The sequence below is a fragment of the Giraffa tippelskirchi genome, chromosome 3, assembly GCF_054371585.1.
Source record: "Giraffa tippelskirchi isolate mGirTip1 chromosome 3, T2T-mGirTip1v1.2.pri, whole genome shotgun sequence".
NCBI lineage: Eukaryota > Metazoa > Chordata > Mammalia > Artiodactyla > Giraffidae > Giraffa > Giraffa tippelskirchi.
The window spans coordinates 51,788,339-51,806,916 of record NC_137277.1 but is presented as its reverse complement, the minus strand read 5'-3'; the positions used below and the strand labels follow the sequence as shown (position 1 = coordinate 51,806,916).

General features: G+C 36.1%; 1 protein-coding gene across 3 annotated transcripts in view; it reads left to right on the top strand.

The window, feature by feature from the left end:
* The window catches only part of MED13 (mediator complex subunit 13), a 99,078-nt gene that overhangs the window by 29,567 nt on the left and 50,933 nt on the right, over positions 1-18,578 (top strand). For all 3 annotated transcript variants that reach the window (XR_014080724.1, XM_081585024.1, XM_081585023.1), the window contains 4 exons: positions 975-1,169; positions 1,724-1,886; positions 2,066-2,176; positions 12,903-13,586. Coding sequence is in view for 2 of the 3 variants with exons in the window: in XM_081585024.1 (XP_081441150.1) it covers positions 975-1,169; positions 1,724-1,886; positions 2,066-2,176; positions 12,903-13,586 (1,153 nt within the window). In the remaining variant the exon portion in view is untranslated. The remainder of the gene's footprint in view (positions 1-974; positions 1,170-1,723; positions 1,887-2,065; positions 2,177-12,902; positions 13,587-18,578) is intronic.

Below are 18,578 nucleotides of genomic sequence, written 5' to 3'. Positions count from 1 at the left end.
ATAATATTTGGAGGTGAGAAAGTTGACAGCCTGTGTGATGCAGTATCTTAACATTTGGTAAAACTGTTGACTGATGACTTGAAAGGCAGAAAATGTATACCTAAGGACCTTGTGGCTGATTAGCTCTGTCCAGGTCAGTTCTGCTTAGGTAGGCAGCATTACATGCATTTTCCTCCTTAGGGACCTAAATTAACAAGGTAAACTATATTTGAGACATGCTAATCTGAAGGCAGAGGACGTAAAGTAGGAGAGGCTGCAGTGATCCTGCAAATGCATCTAAAGTTCTTGTTGGGTTGTGTAGATTCCAGAGCAAATTGCACATCCAACCTAACAATGAGTGCAAATGTATATTCCATCTTAAAGAGATGTGGAAAGTATGAGGAATATATGGTTGAGCAGATAATTGGGATTAGAGTTTGTAGCACTGTATTTAATGGATTCATATGGTAATGTTATATGAAGATTACCTTCTTTGTTTTTTTAATCAAAGGAGTATCAATATTCAGTTTCAGTAAATACATCACCAGAGTAGTTGCGTCAGAAACAGGAACAAAACACAGTAACATATATTAGACTTTTCAAATAGAGATATATAAAGGAAAAAATAAAAAGGTCCATAACTTTAGTGCCAGTTAGCTTTGTTAAAGTTTTAAAATAAATTTGATCAAATTTGCAAATAAAGTTTTTTTTAAGTAATACACATTCATGGTTAGAAAATCCAAAAGTGAAATGAGAAAGCTGCTTTCTTCTAAGTCTCTCACAAAAGGTAACCACTACCACCAGCTTCTTGTGGTTTCTTTCAGAAAAACATTTTACCAGAAAGAGTGTATAGTTATAAAAATACACTAAATGTATTTTTATTTTAACAAATGTGATCATTTTGTACCTGCTTTTCCATTATTGCACTTTTGAGTGAAACAAATCCCACTACAAACCCAAAGGTAATTGATTTTCCTCTTTTCCCCCCCTTTTAGCTGGTGTCCGAATGATCTACCCAGCATGCTTTGTTCTAGTCCCTCAGTCAGACATTCCTACTCCTAACTCTGTGGGATCCTCTCACTGTTCAGCTTCTTGCTTGGGTGTCCACCAAGTGCCTGCTTCCACAAGAGATCCTGCTATGTCTTCGGTTACTCTTACACCACCTACATCTCCTGAGGAAGTCCAAACAGGTGTTGTACTAATCTGTTTCATTAGTTCTAGTGGTAAATCTGTTCTCTTGAATACAATAAACACTTAAAAATAATTATTTTGAAATAATTTCACACTTACTGAAGTGTTTGCCAAGTACAGTACAAAAAGTTCTTCTCATTCAGATTCCCAAATTGTTAATATTTGCACCATCACCCTCTCTCTATGCATAGATTCCTTATCATGGGTCTTTTTCTGAACCATTTGAGAACAAGCTGCAGACATGATGCCTCATTACGCCTAAGCACTAAGTCTGTTTCCCAAAATTAAGGACTCTCTTCTATATGACTACCATTTAATCTTCCAAGTCAGGAAATTAACATTAATATAACACTACCATTAGTTCCCATCTCCTGTTCAAATTTTTTTGCTTTCTGTATTTTAAGTAAAGTGACCTGCTTTTTTCCTCAAAATATAGGTAGGCTTACCAGATAGCTGGAGCAAGTCGTATGAGAAATCAAAGAAATAGAAAATAAAGTAATACTGTTTTAAACCTGCCTTTATTCTCCTGCAATCAATTTTTTTTTGTTTTCAGTTGATCCTCAGTCTGCCCAGAAGTGGATCAAGTTTTCTTCAGTATCTGATGGCTTCAGCTCAGATAGTACTAGCCATCATGGTGGAAAGATACCCAGAAAATTAGCAAATCATGTGGTGGATAGAGTTTGGCAAGAATGTAATATGAACAGAGCACAGAACAAGTATGTATTTTCATCTTCAAGTTTAAAAATTGCATGTTGGTAGTTACTTGTAGATAAGAGATTTTGAAAATATAAGTGGTCATTCATCAAAAAAATTGATTTAAATTCAATTTTAATGCTTAATTCAAGTTTACAAAAATTTTTATGAATTCTAAAGATTATGTAATTTCAAATCTTAGGAGGAAGTATTCGGCTTCATCAGGTGGTCTGTGTGAAGAAGAGACAGCTGATAAAGTAGCATCCTGGGATTTTGTTGAAGCCACACAAAGAACAAATTGCAGCTGTTTGAGGTAAGTATTTTTTTTTTCCCCAGTTGAATGATGTTAGTTAGTACATATATGTGTGTGGTAGTTTCTTATGCCATTGCATACTTACGCCCCACTTTGTTTGAGGTAAAAATATATAAACACAGTGTCAGGATTTTTCCCAAAAGAAAAAAATTTGAGGAAAATAAAAATGAAGTAATATGGAGCTAATTATAGAAGTACATACAAATGTATGTCATAGGTTCTTACACAGTTACCAGAGCTGGTCTGTGAAAGCTTGAATTCACAGCCAAAAAGAATTTTATACTGAATTATGGAATATATAGTATCTATAAGATAAGAGGAACACAAGTCTCTTGAGAAAAGTATTCATAAATGGCACTGTGCTTGAGAAATTTCTCCCAAGGGTCCTCATAAAAAAGATGATGCATGATATACTAGATAAAATTTTTCTCAATCTTTTTTATAGTAAATACAATATTGGGTTTTGTGCAGCAGTTTCTTATAACATCCCTTTGGTCAAGCTGTAGGTGAAATGCTGAACTAAAATTCAGAAAATAAGATTCTACAAGGGACCAAAGCTGTAAAAATACAAGCTTTCTAATAGACTGTATTGATTGAAAGGTCAGTAGAAGAATAAATGTACTTGGGAATTCTTTAGGGACTTTGATGAGGTTTGTTTATCACAGGCATGCAGATTGTGTTGCCAAGAGTTTATTATTTGAGTCTACAGATTAAAGGTAGATCATATGCTTTTGCAGATAAGTAAACAAATAATGGCACTGACCACCCCTAACCAGGACTTGTGAATGAATAGTTGACCAGCCACCTCTTCTTGTCATGGTTGTGAGCCAGAGGGGAGGAGGCATGCAGGTTAGGGTCAGGGTTTTTCTTATAGTAGCTTTGAGTACAGTGACATCCCCTCAAGTGTTCTGATGTGTTTTTGCATAGATTATATAGATTTCTTTGGGTTAAAGACTACACTTTTAAAATATTTGTCAACCTTGTTAAAAACTTGGCTCTGACCAGAATGGGGGGAGCTCTCACACTGTGTGTGACAATCACAGAGCACAACAGAAAGAAGAAGCACTCCTCTCCTTTCCTAGCAAGGACGAAGCTAATGAAAAACCATGGACTCTGTTTACTAGAACCCTCCCATCTTCCTTTATTCCTCTGTCGAAGTGTTGGCCTTCCCTTGCCGTACAGGGAACTCACTCTTTTTTCACTATGTTTGTAGACCCCATATTGCAGTTCTCTGCTTACCCTGAATAAATCCATCTATGCTGGATGGAGGTGGGCCATGTGGTCAGTCATGTCTGACTCTTTTGCGACCCCATGAACTATAAGTCGGCCAGCTTCCTCTATGAAATTTTCCAGGCAAGAATACTAGAGTAGGTTGCCATTTCCTCCTCCAGGGAATCTTTCCGACCCAGGGACGGTTGGAACCTGTGTCTCCTGCACTGCAGGTAGATTCTTTACCCTCTGAGCCATCAGGGGAGCCCCAGGTTGGGAGTGCAGGTGGGGATGGGGGCGAACAACAAAAAAAAATGCACCTCTGTTTGTTGATAGGTTGGATTAAAAATATAGATAGATTAGTTCCTGTTTAACAGTTTAAAATAGTTAAAAGCCGTACTCACCTTGGGGGGAAAAATCAAACTTAGTTTTGAAATGTAGGGATTCAGTGCGTTATTTCTGTGAGACCAGGGTTTGGCAGACTGATCTGTTGGCCAAATCTGTCTCCCATGTTTGGTATGGCCTGTGAGCTGAAATGATTTCAGTTTTAAATATTTGAAAAAAAAATAGAAAATATTCTGTGAAAGTTATGTGAAATTCAAATTTTTGTGTCCATAAATAATTTATTGGGACAGAGCCACGTCTGTTCATCCATGTACTAATTGTGGCTGCTTTTACAGAGTTGATCAGTTACAGGAGAGACTGTATAACTCCTAGAGCCTAAAATATTTATCGTCTGGTCCTTTGCAGAAAAAGTTAGCTGTTCCCTGGTCTGAGACCTGTAGAATGCTTCAGTGAAATTAGGCTTTTCTTTCTCTGTATTGGCATGTTTTGATAGGAGCTCTTCTGTTTTAGTTTCTAACCTAGGCTTTGCTTTATTCTCTTTGAAAGATTTAGGTTTTAAAGCTATTTGCCTAGAATAGTTTTAGAGGAAGACACTCAAAGTGCACATTGGTAAACATAAGTTTTAATTCTTGCTCTCTAAGCTAAACTTTTATTTTGAAAGACATACTTTGTCTCAGATTTCCAGAAATTCCTCTGAAATACATAGATTTCATATGGTGAAATTTCATATAATCTATGTATTTGACTAACTTTGGTAATTTTACCCCTCTAGTAAATAGTGTTTCTAATCATTTACTTTTTTTACTATTGCATTTTGTACTTTAGATTCCTGCTCTACCCCTGCCCCTCCCCCCAAATCTGGTTCTTTTTTACTTAAGTAAGGCTTGAAATGGACTTTGAGCCACTATATGTGTGAGTCCTCTCCTGCCATAGAATATAGGAAGTAGGGCATACACTGATAACTGACTGTGCCAGTCAACCAGCTTATTATCAAATCTATCCGTATCTTTTCCCTGCTCTATTCTGTATTGCAGGGAATTACATTTCGTAGGCTTCTTTGCTTTCAACATGGTTTGTTGGTTTCCCCTCCCAATTTTACTGTGATATAATTGATAGTGATACTGTGTGATTTTAAGATGTACAGCCTGATGATTGATTAAGCTCACTTGTTTTTTGGAGTTGACTAATTGGAGGCACTAACAGAAGATTAGTTATAATCTTAAGATTGAAAGAAACCAGGGTATTTCCCCACCCTTTTTTGAGCCAACTCCAGCAACAGCTGTGTCCCATTATCAGCCAGTTCTTCCCTGGTCCCAGTTACTGTTAGGTAGTTCTGCTGTGGTTCTAGCACCGTCCCAGGCTTCTATGATCTGGTGGGACTACATCATCTTATTGTCCTTTCAGTCATAGAAGTGATTGAAGCTCCCTGCTGTTACTACTTTCTCTGTTACCTCATTTTCCTAAGTGTTTCTTTTTTTTTGTAAATGATTCTCTGTAGTAAGTTAACTCTGTGTGAAAGATAGGACTGGACCCTTCTCTTGGAAATTGATTTGAAAAAAAAGTTGCGTATTTATATAAGCAGTTTGCATGAGTATATGTGATTTTAAAAAATTTAAATTATACAAATAAAGCTGAAGTACTCCTTGACCGCTCTCTTTCCATATCCTACTCTGTTCTCACTAGAAGTAATTACTTGGCAGTTAGGTATTATTCTTTTGTGTGTGTGTGTGTGTGTGTGTGTGTGTGTGTGTAATTTTGTGTGTATATGTGTTTTTCCTTCCAACACGGAAACATAATACAGATGTATTTAGCAATTTATTTTTTCAGTTAATGTGTCTTCAATCTCTTCATTCTAGTTACTTGTGAATCTGCTTTATTGTTTTAAAAAACTTCTTGGTATTCTACTGAATACAGGTAGCATAGTGTTTTTAATCATTCTGGGATTGATGGGCAAATAGGTTGTTTCAAAATGTTTTTAGCTTGTGTTTAACTTTTTAAAAATAAAAGAACACTTTTGTGACTATCAATTACTTGCCAGGTCTTTTATTTTTTTTGGAAACACTCACTTAATGATAGATGATGTCCAAGGCTCAGGATACATTAGTGAACAGGGCTTCTATTATGAAGCCTGTGTGCTAAGGGGAGTGGGGCAGATAATTGATTTGTTTTCAAAAACAATTCTTAATCTGTTAAAATTAATGAGTGATGAGTGCTAAGAAGGAAATAAAATTAGGTGGGTGATGTGATAGTTGTGGGTGAGGGGACCTTTTAAGTACTTTTCTTTTGACTTCAGAAAGCCTCTACCAGTTTTACTTCCACTTTTTACATACAAAGGTATTGGTTTTTCTTGTGCTTTCACTGATCTGAGAACTGCCCTTAAAATTATTTTTTTCCCATTATAATAAAACATTAAACATATGAAAAACATAAAATTGTTTTAATTGGCTTTTTTTTTCCGGTTATTAGTGAGATTAAAAATTGCACGTTTATGATTATTAGGCTTTAGTCTGGTGGAATGTTCATAAGAAAATTAGCATTTAGCAAGCTATATTAAGTAGAAAGTGATGCAATTATTTTAGATATTAGCACTGAAATACTAGGAACTTCAATCAATAGGAAACATAATCTAAAGGATTCATTTTGTTGGATTGTACTTTCAGGACAGCTGCTTTTTTAGAAAGATTTCCCTGTTGTTGACTTCTAGTGTGAAATTCACTTGTCTCTAAAGATTAGACTTCTTAGGCAAAGGTCTGTATAAAAGAAAGGGACTATGATTTGATGTTACCAAAGTTTTGGAGAGCCACTGCTGTTCTTATATAGCTCAGATTAATAGTTTCTTAGCCTTACAGAAGGATAAAGGAATGTATGGCAGTTTACTTTTCGTATCCCTTGTATACTTGGAACACCTTAGATTATTAGAGATTGTTTCTCTCCTTAGTGCCTTGCATAACTTGATGAATTCTTAAACTTTTGGTTTCAGAACTCATTTATGCTCTTAAAGTTACAGAGGCTCTGAATGTGCTTTTATTTATATGGGTTATGTCTGTTTATGGGGCTTCCCTGGTGGCTTAGTGGTAAAGAATCTGCCTCCCAATACAGTTCAGTCCCTGAACTGGGAGGATCCCCTAGAGAAGGAAATGGCAACCCATTCCAGGATTCTTGCCTGGGAAATTCCGTGAACAGAGGAACCTGGTGGGTTATTTAGTTTATGGGGTTGCAAAAGAGTAAACAACATGTCTGTTGATATAATTTTAGAGAAATTTTAAAGCACTGCTTAGTTTATTAAAAAAATAATAATAAGCCCAGTACAAATTAACATGAGTAAAATACTTTTATAGAAATCAACTGTATTTTGGAAAGCAAAAAAAAAAAAAATTTCAGGTAGTTGACATTCTTTCATAAATGTCTTTAAAAATTAAAGTATGTATTACATTATAAGCCACGTGTGGCTTTGGATACCATTCTTGGGCAGGACAGCTTTAGAAATAGAGTTCAATGTAAGACTAATACCTGGATATAGGAAAAATGCATATATATATATACACACACATATATATATGGTTGTCTGACATAGAAAAGGCAAGTTTCTATTTCAGTATAATTTTCTAACAACTGGAGCTATTTGATGATGGAATGCATTTCCTCATAAGGTAATGTCCTCATTGAAAATATTCAAAGAGGGGATGGGTAGAGAAGGGATTATTCTTAACATGGGGTGGGAACTGCTGTTTATTTTTTTAATAGCCAATAATTTTATTAAAAAATTTAAATGCTATTTAAAAAATTAAATAATGCACATGAATATAAAAATTAAAATGACAAGTTCTCCCTCTTATGTATGTATGTAGATCTGCCTGCTTGCTTTCGTTTCCACAAAAGGAATCATGCTATGTATACTGTTCTCTAACTTGCTTTTTAGAAAAACAGGTATCTTAGGTATCTTTCCTTGTCAGCACATAAAGTTTCCACTCTGTTTTTTCAAGTTCATAGTACTCTACAATACTGTCGATATAATGCTTTATTTGGCTAGTCCTCAAAGCTGCACTCTTGCTGAAGGTTTTTAAAGCAGATGTTAAGTATCTTTATTTCACTCCTACTTCAGCATGCAACTCTAAAAAAAAGTCAATATTTTCTTACATAATTCCATTGTCATATCTGATAAAAGAAACAGCATTTTATCGGTGTCATCGGATACTTTATACAGATTTGTCTTAGAAATATCTTTTTGTGTTTGGTTTGACTTCCAGGATTCAAACAAGGAATGTAGAATTGATTATTAAGTTTTCCAGGTCTCTCTTTTAGTCTTCTTCCCCCTTTTATGACATTGACTTGGTTGGAGAAACTAGATAAGTTGTTCTGTAGAATGTCCCACATTACAAATTTTCTCAATTTGTCATATATTTTAACTTGTTCTTTATTCCTTGTATTTCTGAAAATGGAAGGTGGCTCTAGAACTATGCCCTCCAGTACTGCCTAGCTATGTTTGTAACCACGAGTGGCTATTTAAAGTAACTGGTTTTAAATAAAATTAAAAATTTAGTCCCTCCACTGCATAAGTATCATTTAAAATCCTCAGCAGCCACATAAAGAACATTTCTGTCATCACAAAATTCTTTTGGGCACTGCTGATTTAGAGGCTTAGTTAGACTCAGGTTTAATATTTTTGGTGAGAATATTTCATAGGTAATGTTGTGTTGCTTTGTATGGTGTCACATCAGAAGAGACATGTGCCTGGTTGCTCCACTTTTAATAATGTTAAGACTGAGAAGGTGCTGATCAGCCTGATACCTTCATTGTCAAGTTCTAATCATGTTTTCTGCGAATAAAGACAGTTTTTCTTCCTTTGAAATCTCTCTCTTTTTTTCTTGACTTACTGCATTGGCTAAAACTTTCAAAAAACTGTTGAAATGTTGAGAGCTAATATTCTTCTTTTGTTCCTAGTCTTAGGGAGAAATATTTAGTCTTTCATCATTAAGTATGATGATGTATTTTTTTAATAGTACTTGTAGTTTAGTCGCTAAGTCATGTCTGACTCTTGCGACCCCATGGCTCCTCTGTCTGTGGAATTCTCCAGGCAAGAATACTGGAGTGTGGTGCCATTTCCTTCTCCAGGAGCTTTTTAATAGATGTTTTTTATTGGATTAAAGAGTTCTGACAAAACATGGTCCACTGGAGAAGGGAATGACAAACCACTTCAGTATTCTTGCCTTGCGAAACCCATGAACAGAATGAAAAGGCAAAAAGATAGGACAGTGAAAGATAAACTTCCCAGGTCAGTAGGTTTCCAATATGCTACTGGAGATCAGTGGAGAAATAACTCCAGAAAGAATGAAGAGACTGAGCCAAAGCAAAAACAACACCCACTTGTGGATGTGACTGGTGGTAGAAGTCAAGTTCGATGCTGTAAAGAGCAAAATTGCATAGGAACCTGGAATGTTAGGTCCGTGAATCAAGGCAAATTGGAAGTGGTCAAACAGGAGATGGCAAGAGTGAACGTCAACATTTTAGGAATCAGCGAACTAAAATGGACTGGAATGGGTGAATTGAACTCAGATGACCATTATATATAATATTTACTACCATGGGCAAGAATCCCTTAGAAAAAATGGAGTAGCCATCATAGTCAACAAAAGAGTCCGAAATGTAAGTACTTGGATGCAGTCTCAAAAACAACAGAATGATCTCTGTTCGTTTCCAAGGCAAACCATTCAATATCACAGTAATCCAAGCCTATGCCCTGACCAGTAATGCTGAAGAAGCTGAAGTTGACTGGTTCCATGAAGACCTACAAGACCTTCTAGAACTAATACCCCAAAAAGATGTCCTTTTCATTATAGGGGACTGGAATGCAAAGTAGGAAGTCAAGAAACACCTGGAGTAACAGGCAAATTTGGCCTTGGAGTACAGAATGAAGCAGGCAAAGGCTAATAGAGTTTTGCCAAGAGAACACACTGGTCATAGCAAACACCCTCTTCCAACAGCACAAGAAAAGACTCTGCACATGGACATCACCATATGGTCAATACCAAAATTAGATTTGATTGTATTCTTTGCAGCCAATGATGGAGAACCTCTATACGGTCAGCAAAAACAAGAATGGGAGCTGACTGTGGCTCAGATCATGATCTCCTTATTCCCAAATTTGGCTTAAAATGAAGAAAGTAGAGAAAACCACTGGGCCATTCAGGTATGACCTAAATGACATCCCTTACAATTATACAGTGGAAGTGAGAAATAGATTCAAGGGATTAGCTCTGATAGACAGAGTGCCTGAAGAACTATGGACAGAGGTTCGTGACATTGTACAGGAGGCAGGGATCAAGACCATCCTTAAGAAAAAGAAATACAAAAAGGCAAAATGGTTGTTTGAGGAGGCCTTACAAATAGCTGTGAAAAGAAGAGAAGCGAAAGGCAAAGGATAAAAGGAAAGACATTTGAATGCAGAGTTCCAAAGAATAGCAAGGAAGGATAAGAAAGCCTTCCTCAGTGATTAATGCAAAGAAATAGAGGAAAACAATAGAATAGGAAAGACTAGAGATCTCTTCAAGAAAATTAGAGATACCAAGGGAGCATTTCATGAAAGGATGGGCACAATAAAGGACAGAAATGGTATGGACATAACAGAAGCAGAAGATATTAAGAAGAGGTGGCAAGAATACACAGAAGAACTATACAAAACAGATCGTTATGACCCAGATAATCACGATGGTATGATCACTCACCTAGAGAGCCAGACATCCTGGAATGTGAAGTCAAGTGGGCCTAGGAAGCATCAGTATGAACAAAGCTAGTGGAGGTGATGGAATCCCAGTTGAGCTATTTCAAATTCTAAAAGATGATGCCGTGAAAGTGCTGCACTTAATATGCCAGCAAATATGGAAAACTCAGCAGGGACCACAGGACTGGCAAAGGTCAGTTTTCATTCTAATCCCAAAGAAAGACAACGCCAAAGAATGATCAAACTCCGCACACTTGCACTCACCTCACACGCTAGTAAAGTAATGCTCAATATTCTCCAAGCCAGGCTTCAACAGTATGTGAACCGTGAACTTCCAGATGTTCAAGCTGGTTTTAGAAAAGGCAGAGGAACCAGAGATAAAATTGCCAACATCCGTTGGATCATAGAAAAAGCAAGTGAATTCTTAAAAAACCTCTACTTCTGCTTTATTGACTATGCCAAAGCCTTTGACTGTGTGTATCATAACAAACTGGAAAATGCTTCAAGAGATGGGAATATCAGACCATCTTACCTTCCTCCTGAGAAATCTGTATGTAGGTCAAGAAGCAACAGTTAGAACTGGACATGGAACAACAGACATGTTCCAAATAGGGAAACGAGTACGTCAAGGCTGTATATTGTCACCCTGCTTATTTAACTTCTGTGCAGAGTACATCATGTGAAATGCTGGGCTGGATGAAGCACAAGCTGGAATGAAGATTGCTGGGAGAAATATCAATAACCTCAGATTTGCAGATGACACCACCCTTATGACAGAAAGTGAGGAAGAACTAAAGGGCCTCTTGATGAAAGTGTAAGAGTAGAAAAAGTTGGCTTAAAACTCAACATTCAGAAAACTAAGATCATGGCATCTGGTCCCATCACTTCCTGGCAAATAGATGGGGAAACAGAGGAAATAGTGACAGACTTTATTTTGGGGGGCTCCAAAATCACAGCAGATGGTGACTGCAGCCATGAAATTAAAAGATGCTTGCTCCTTGGAAGAAAAGTTCTGACCAACCTAGTCAGCATATTAAAAAGCAAGACATTACTTTGCCAACAAAGGTCCATCTAGTCAAAGCTATGGTTTTTCCAGTAGTCATGTATGGATGTGAGAGTGGACCATAAAGAAAGCTGAGCACCAAAGAATTGATTCTTTGAACTATGTTGTTGGAGAAGACTCTTGAGAGTCCCTTGGACTGCACGGAGATCTAGTCAGTCCATCCTAAAGGAAATCAGTCCTGAATATTCATTGGAAGGACTGATGCTGAAGCTGAAACTCCAGTACTTTGGCCACCTGATGCGAAGAACTCATTTGAAAAGACCCTGATGCTGGGGAAGATTGAAGGCGGAAGGAGAAGGGGACGACAGAGAATGAGATGGTTGGATGGCATCACTGTCTCAATGAGCTTGAGTTTGAGTAAACTCCGGGAGTTGGTGACGGACCAGGGAAGCCTGGCGTGCTGCAGTCCATGGGGTAGCAAAGTGTCGGGCACAACTGAGCGACTGAACTGAACTGAAGTTTATTGGATTAAGTTCTGGTACTTGCTAGCTGAATCTTTTTATATGAATAAGTATTGAATTTTGTTGGGTTTTTTCTATATTTATTGAGATAATCATATAGTTTTCTGTTTTATTCTGTTAATATGATGAGTAATACTGGTTTTTTTTTTCTTGTGAATGTTAAACCTTAGATTCATGGTACAAATCCCGTTTGATTATGATGTGTTCTTAATTTATGCATTTCTCAATTGCTTATCTTTTGTTACTGATTTACATCTGTGTTCTTTTTCTTTTTTACATTTTTAAAGTGAAATTTATTGAGGTATAATTTTAATAGAGTAACACTCACCCTTCTCAGGTGGGCAGTTTTGAGTTCTGACAAGTATATACAACCGTATAATCACCAGGTACATCTGTTTTCTTTAGAAATTTTGTTCTGTGATTTCCTCTTCTTACCATGTCTTTGATTTTGGTGTCATGGTCAGAATGGGTTTCTCTTGTGTCGTTTCGGCATAACTGCAGTTTTAATTTTCATGCTTTTTTCCCCTCCTGTACAATTCGAGGTCCCAGGCTCTGCATAGAAGGGTATCTCAGTGTGTTCCCTCAGGGGAGAGGGTTTAATGGATAAATTTGAGTCCATTTTATACCTTTTTATCTTAACTAGAAGCTTATCTCTATATAGATTCAGATACTAAGATACTTAAATTATGTAAGGCAAATCATCTTTGCCTATCTGATCCCATATTAAATGAGCATGACAGAATTGACTTTTATGAGCCTTTCTGCATGGTCTTAGTTTTAGGCCTCTAAACAGAATTTTCCTATGTAAATTTAAATAATTTTAGGATTATGTGTGAAAAACAAATGACATATGAAATTTCTAATACTGTTAACTTGTATACTTTGATACAATAGTTATGCTATAAATACACCTTTGTTTTAATTTTTCAGGCACAAAAATCTCAAACCTAGAAATCCTGGACAACAAGGACAGGCACCATCTTTAAGTCAGCAGCAACAAGTACTTCCGAAGCACAAGACCAATGAAAAGCAAGAAAAGAGTGAAAAACCACAGAAACGCCCCTTGACTCCTTTTCACCATCGTGTATCTGTTAGCGATGATGTTGGCATGGACGCAGATTCAGCCAGCCAAAGACTTGTGATCTCTGCTCCAGACAGTCAAGTGAGATTTTCAAATATCCGAACTAATGATGTAGCAAAGACTCCTCAAATGCATGGCACTGAAATGGCAAATTCACCTCAACCACCCCCACTTAGTCCTCACCCCTGTGATGTGGTTGATGAAGGAGTGACAAAAACACCCTCAACTCCGCAAAGTCAACATTTTTATCAAATGCCAACACCGGATCCCTTGATTCCTTCTAAACCAGTGGAGGATGGGATAGACAGTTTATCCCAGTCTTTCCCAGCTCAATTCCAGGAAGCTGTAGAACCTACAATGTATGTTGGTACAGCAGTAAACTTGGAAGAAGATGAAGCTAATATAGCCTGGAAGTATTACAAGGTCCCAAAGAAAAAAGATTTAGAGTTTTTACCACCTCAACTTCCAAGTGATAAATTCAAGGATGATCCAGTTGGACCTTTTGGACAGGAAAGTGTAACATCAGTTACGGAGTATGTATTTTTTTTAATAGTCAATTAAAATTTAAGGGTAGAAATGATATAAGTTCTTAATAGACGCCAGAATGGTTTCAGGGTTGGATTTACAGTAATAAATCCTTTCAGTAGTTGAGTATTAATTTTGGATAACTTCTCTACTGTATTTTTTCCTCAGGGGACCTCTTCATTATGAAATATTTTAGTCACAAAAAAAGCGCAGAAAATAATAACATTTATCCGTCAACTAAGTTGGTCCATCAGCCAACTTAAGAATTTTACATACAATTAACACTTCTGTATACTATTATTTTTCCTCTATTATTCCTTCCACTGTCCTGAATGTGGTATTTATCACTTCTATACATGTTTTTATACATGTGGCTCTAGATAATTAATTTCACTTGCTTTCTAGTATTTCTTTGTTATAAATATATTAGCCAAAGTTTACACAATTTACTCTCTTGAGATGGCATGTTGATTTTTTTCAATTTTTCACAAAAGTGTAGCAGTGAATTTTTTTGTACACATTTCCTTGTACACTTGTATGTAAGAATTCCTCTAGGGAATATAGCAAAAAGTGGAATTGCTGCGCCATGGGGTATATTGATATTCAGCATTAAAGGTTGTTGCCAAATTACTTTCTAAACTATACTAGTTTACACCCTCATCAAACAGCAGAGTATGAGAATAACTATTCTACATTTTCCTCAGTACTTGGTATTAAGAGACTTTAATTTTCTAGTCTGCTGCATGCAGAACGGCATATTATTGTCTTACTATATGTTTTATAGTTTCCTAGTAAGGTTAAGCAGCACTTAAAGTGTTTATGGGCCTATAGTGTATATCATATTTTAGTCTATTTTCTTTTTTCCCCCTGTTGTATTTCTTTCATATCCTGGTTATTAATCTCATATTAGTTATATATGCTTTGGATAGAATTTTTAGTCCATTTTTGGTCTTTCACCGCCCCCCCACCCTGATTTATTCTTTGTATCTTCTGGTTATTAATCTTGTGTTAGTTACATGTGCTGCAGATATCTTCCTCTGTTCTGTGGTCTGCCTTCTTTGTCCACAAAGTGTGTCATATGTACACGTTATGTATGATGCACTTTGGGACAAAAATCGTCTTATTTTCAGGTCTCCCTTTACTTTCTCTGTTCTGATTATCATCGGTCCCACAAGCTTTTTGCATTTTTATCTATAGTGGGGTTTTTCCCCCTAATTTTTTATTGGAGTATAGTTGATTTACAGTGTCGTGTTAGTTTCAGGTGTACAGCAAAGTGAATCAGTTATTGGGTTTTTTTTAAGGTGAAAACCAACCATTATATTCATTTTACTAGTATAGTCATTAAAACTATCTACCTATTTGTCAATACAAGGCCAAGTAGTGTGCAGAGATTACATTTCCTTCTCTGTCAGTCTGTTGTCAGTGAAAATTTTTAGGGTCTTTTGCTTAGAATGTTAAAATTTCACAAGAATGTGTGTGTGTGTGTATAGATACACACATGCGCACGCACGCACATATATATGTAGTGATCTTTTATTCATTTCTTAACACTGAACTTTTGAGGAGGGCTGGTTTAATTTGAAGTCTTTTTTTGTTGTTGTTCCGTCACTGAAAGTTACTTTTTTCTTGGATAATGTCTCTATTTTTTCCTCCATTCTCTGTGGAATTTCTAGAATTCAGATGTTGAACTTTTGTATTTTCTCTCAATTTTTTTTTCTGAGGGGATTCCTCAACTTCTAGCTCTTTTTTTTAAAGTTTTACTATTTATTATTCATGTGTTTTTAATTTCTAAATTAAAAAAAAGATAGCACCTCCTTGTTTAATGTCCTGTAACTTTTTTTTTCCTTTAGAATAAGTACTTTGTTTTAGTCTTTTTCTTTACTATACTGATTCTCATCATATTATTGTTTCATCTTACACATTTTATTTATTTATTTATTTATTTATTTATTGCAGCATATGGGATCCTACTTCCCTGATCAGGGATCAAACCCATGCCCCCTGCATTGGAAGTGCAGAGTCTTAGCCTCTGGATCACCAGGGAAGCTCCTCATCTTACACATTTTAGAATGAGGGAATAGAGGAGCTGAGTGGAAATTTGTGTGTAAAGATAGAACCTTGTCAATTGACAGGACTTACTCATTCAATAAATATTTCAGTATCAATTGTGTATCAGTTCCAGACACTTTGCTTTGTGGTAATGGGGTAGGGGATGTTTTGGAGGGGAGGCCTTATACCTAAACTTTCAGGATAAAAAGAATGACAGATCTTGTGCCTTCAGCAGGTTATTTATTCATTTTTCTTAGAAAAGGAACACCTTCAGGACTGGGGCGGGGGTAGAGGAGGGGGATAAACTAGGAGTTTGAGATTAACAGAACCATACTAGTATATATAAAATAGATAAACAACAAAGACCTGCTGTACAGCACAGAGAACTATATTACAATATCTTGTAATAACCTGTAATAGAAAAGAATCTGGAAAAGAATGTATATACACACACACACAGAATCACTGTACACCTGAAAGTAATAGAACAGTGTAAATTAACTATGCTTTAATTTAAAAAATGGTTATTTTAAAAAAGGAACACTGTTTCTCCATTTTCAGCTTTTTCATTTCTTTCTAGAGATAAAAGTAGAAGTTTTCTCTGTTTTTTAGGCAGTTTGGCTCTCCTGTTTATGTAGTTTGCCTTTAGCCCCCTCGTGCATATTCTAAGCTATGAACTTTCTTTACAGTGTTTCATTGATTTTTTTTTTCTTTTTTTTTTAATTTTGCTTGTGTTTCATTGATTTTTGAGCTTCCCTGAAGCTCAAAAAAGTAAAGTAAAATGCCCAATCCGTTTATAGCCTCTCATTTTCCCTACAGAGATGTATTTTTTTTTGAAGTTCCTTAATTATTATTTTAACAGATGTATCTGTGTGCTTTGTCTAGCCCTTTGAATTGTAAAAGCATTCTAGTATGACTTTTTTAAAAATTAAAATGAATTTCAAATTGAGAGACTTTAGGATATCCTTATGATCATGGAAGATGACTAACTTAGTTACTAAATTAGTCAACAGATCTCTTGAAAACAAATGATGTCTTGGAAACAAGTAGTTCCCCTTTACATTAGAATAACATCCATTCTCTTTTCCTCATCTGTAAGGTTTCTGCACAATCTCCTGCATACCTGGTTCTTCACTTGTATTTACTACTCTCCTATTTGCTTCCTGACTTAACCACATCAGCTTTCTTGCTGTTCTGTCAGAAAGTTAAGGTCATTCCTCAAGGCCTTTAGAACTGCATTATGGGGTAGTGGGGGAGGGGGGACAGCTCACTCCTTTTTGTTCAGTCAAACTCGAAATTTACCTTCTCAGGAAGTATTTCCTTGACCGCTGTAACTAAACTGTGGCTTCTCTTTAATTCCCAAGTGACTGCCTGTCCTGTGAACTGCTTTCCTGTTTTCCATATATATATAATTATCTGAAATTACATATTTGTTAATGGTCTCTTCCCCCATTAGAATGTAAACTCTATGAGGGTAAGAATTTTGTCTTGTGTACTACCGTGTTTTTCCAGCATAAACACATACACAGGCCTGTGTGCACACATGTGCACACACCCACACCCCTAGAACAATCCTAGACATTTAGTGGACATTCAGGAAATGTTGGATGAATGAAATGACAGTATGGCCCTAAATTACTTCATGATTTTAAAACATTTCTTTCTAGATGTTATATTTTCTTCTTTAATAAATGTATGTTAAAAAAATAGTGATGTAAATATTTTCAGTTTTAAGAACGTTAAGAGTGAGTTTTTATGGATATGTTCATTAGATCTAGGAATTTTAGCTGTAACTTTCAAGTATGTTGGCTGCTTGTGTGCGTGAGTTACCTGTAAGTTAAATGAAGGTCTTTTAGAAATTAATACAGCTTAACCTTAGAGTCTGTTTTAAACTTCTTTGACATTTTTCTCATTGAATAAGTATGAGAAACACTGTAGAAAGGTAGCATGCAGAGTAGAATGGTTCTGGATCATGTTTATGTAAATGAAGGAAATAACATGCCTCTGTTACTGGTCAACCATTTTTTCTACCTCATAAAAAACAAACAGCAAAAAGATAGAATAAGGGTTTTTAAAAAATGTCTCATGAATACTGTTTGGTTATGCTGGTTACTAAAATGTGTGTTGTATCATAAATTACTTGTAGATAGAATCCTTGTTTTTATATTGTAATACCAGATTAGAATAGAGTAGATACCACAGAAAGTCAGCCTTCAGAGGCTTAGCTGCTATATGAACTAGGAAGCATTTCTGGAGTATAACTTTTATACTTGGTAGGTTAGAAGTTTTGGTCTTTTATGTTTTAATCATCTAGATGATTTTTTTTTCCCCTGGAGTTACTGTTCTATGGCGGTTGGAACAGTTTCTGGCTGCCTTTCACACACACACACACCCCTCCCACGTGGCATTTGGCAATGTCTAGAGATACATTGTCACACACACCACACAAACACACACACCCCTCCCAGGTGACATTTGGCAATGCCTAGAGATACATTGTCTGTCATGACCGAGAGTGTGCTACTGCCATCTGATAGGTAGAGGCCAGGGATGCTGCTAAATACCTTACAGTGTATAGGGTTATCCCATACAACAAGGAATTCTCCAACCTGAAATGTTAGTCATGTTGAGGTCCTTGAAAGTCATGAATAACTTTTAACAGAAATAGGAATCTAGAATAAGTTATTCTATTAGTTATGCTAAACATGTTTAATGATTAGTTTCACTTGAGAGCTCTCCCGTACTCTTTCTCTCGAAACCATAGTAAAATACCCGGCATGGTCTTCAGTGTTTGTATTATGCCGAAACAAAAGTTATTTTTTCTCACAACTAAAGAGATCTTGTTGAAATAACTTATTAATTCAAGTGCCTACTCTTAATATTACTTGAGATAGGAAATCATGAGGATTGGTCATCTCCTTACAGCACATGGCAAAGCCAGTTGACAAAGT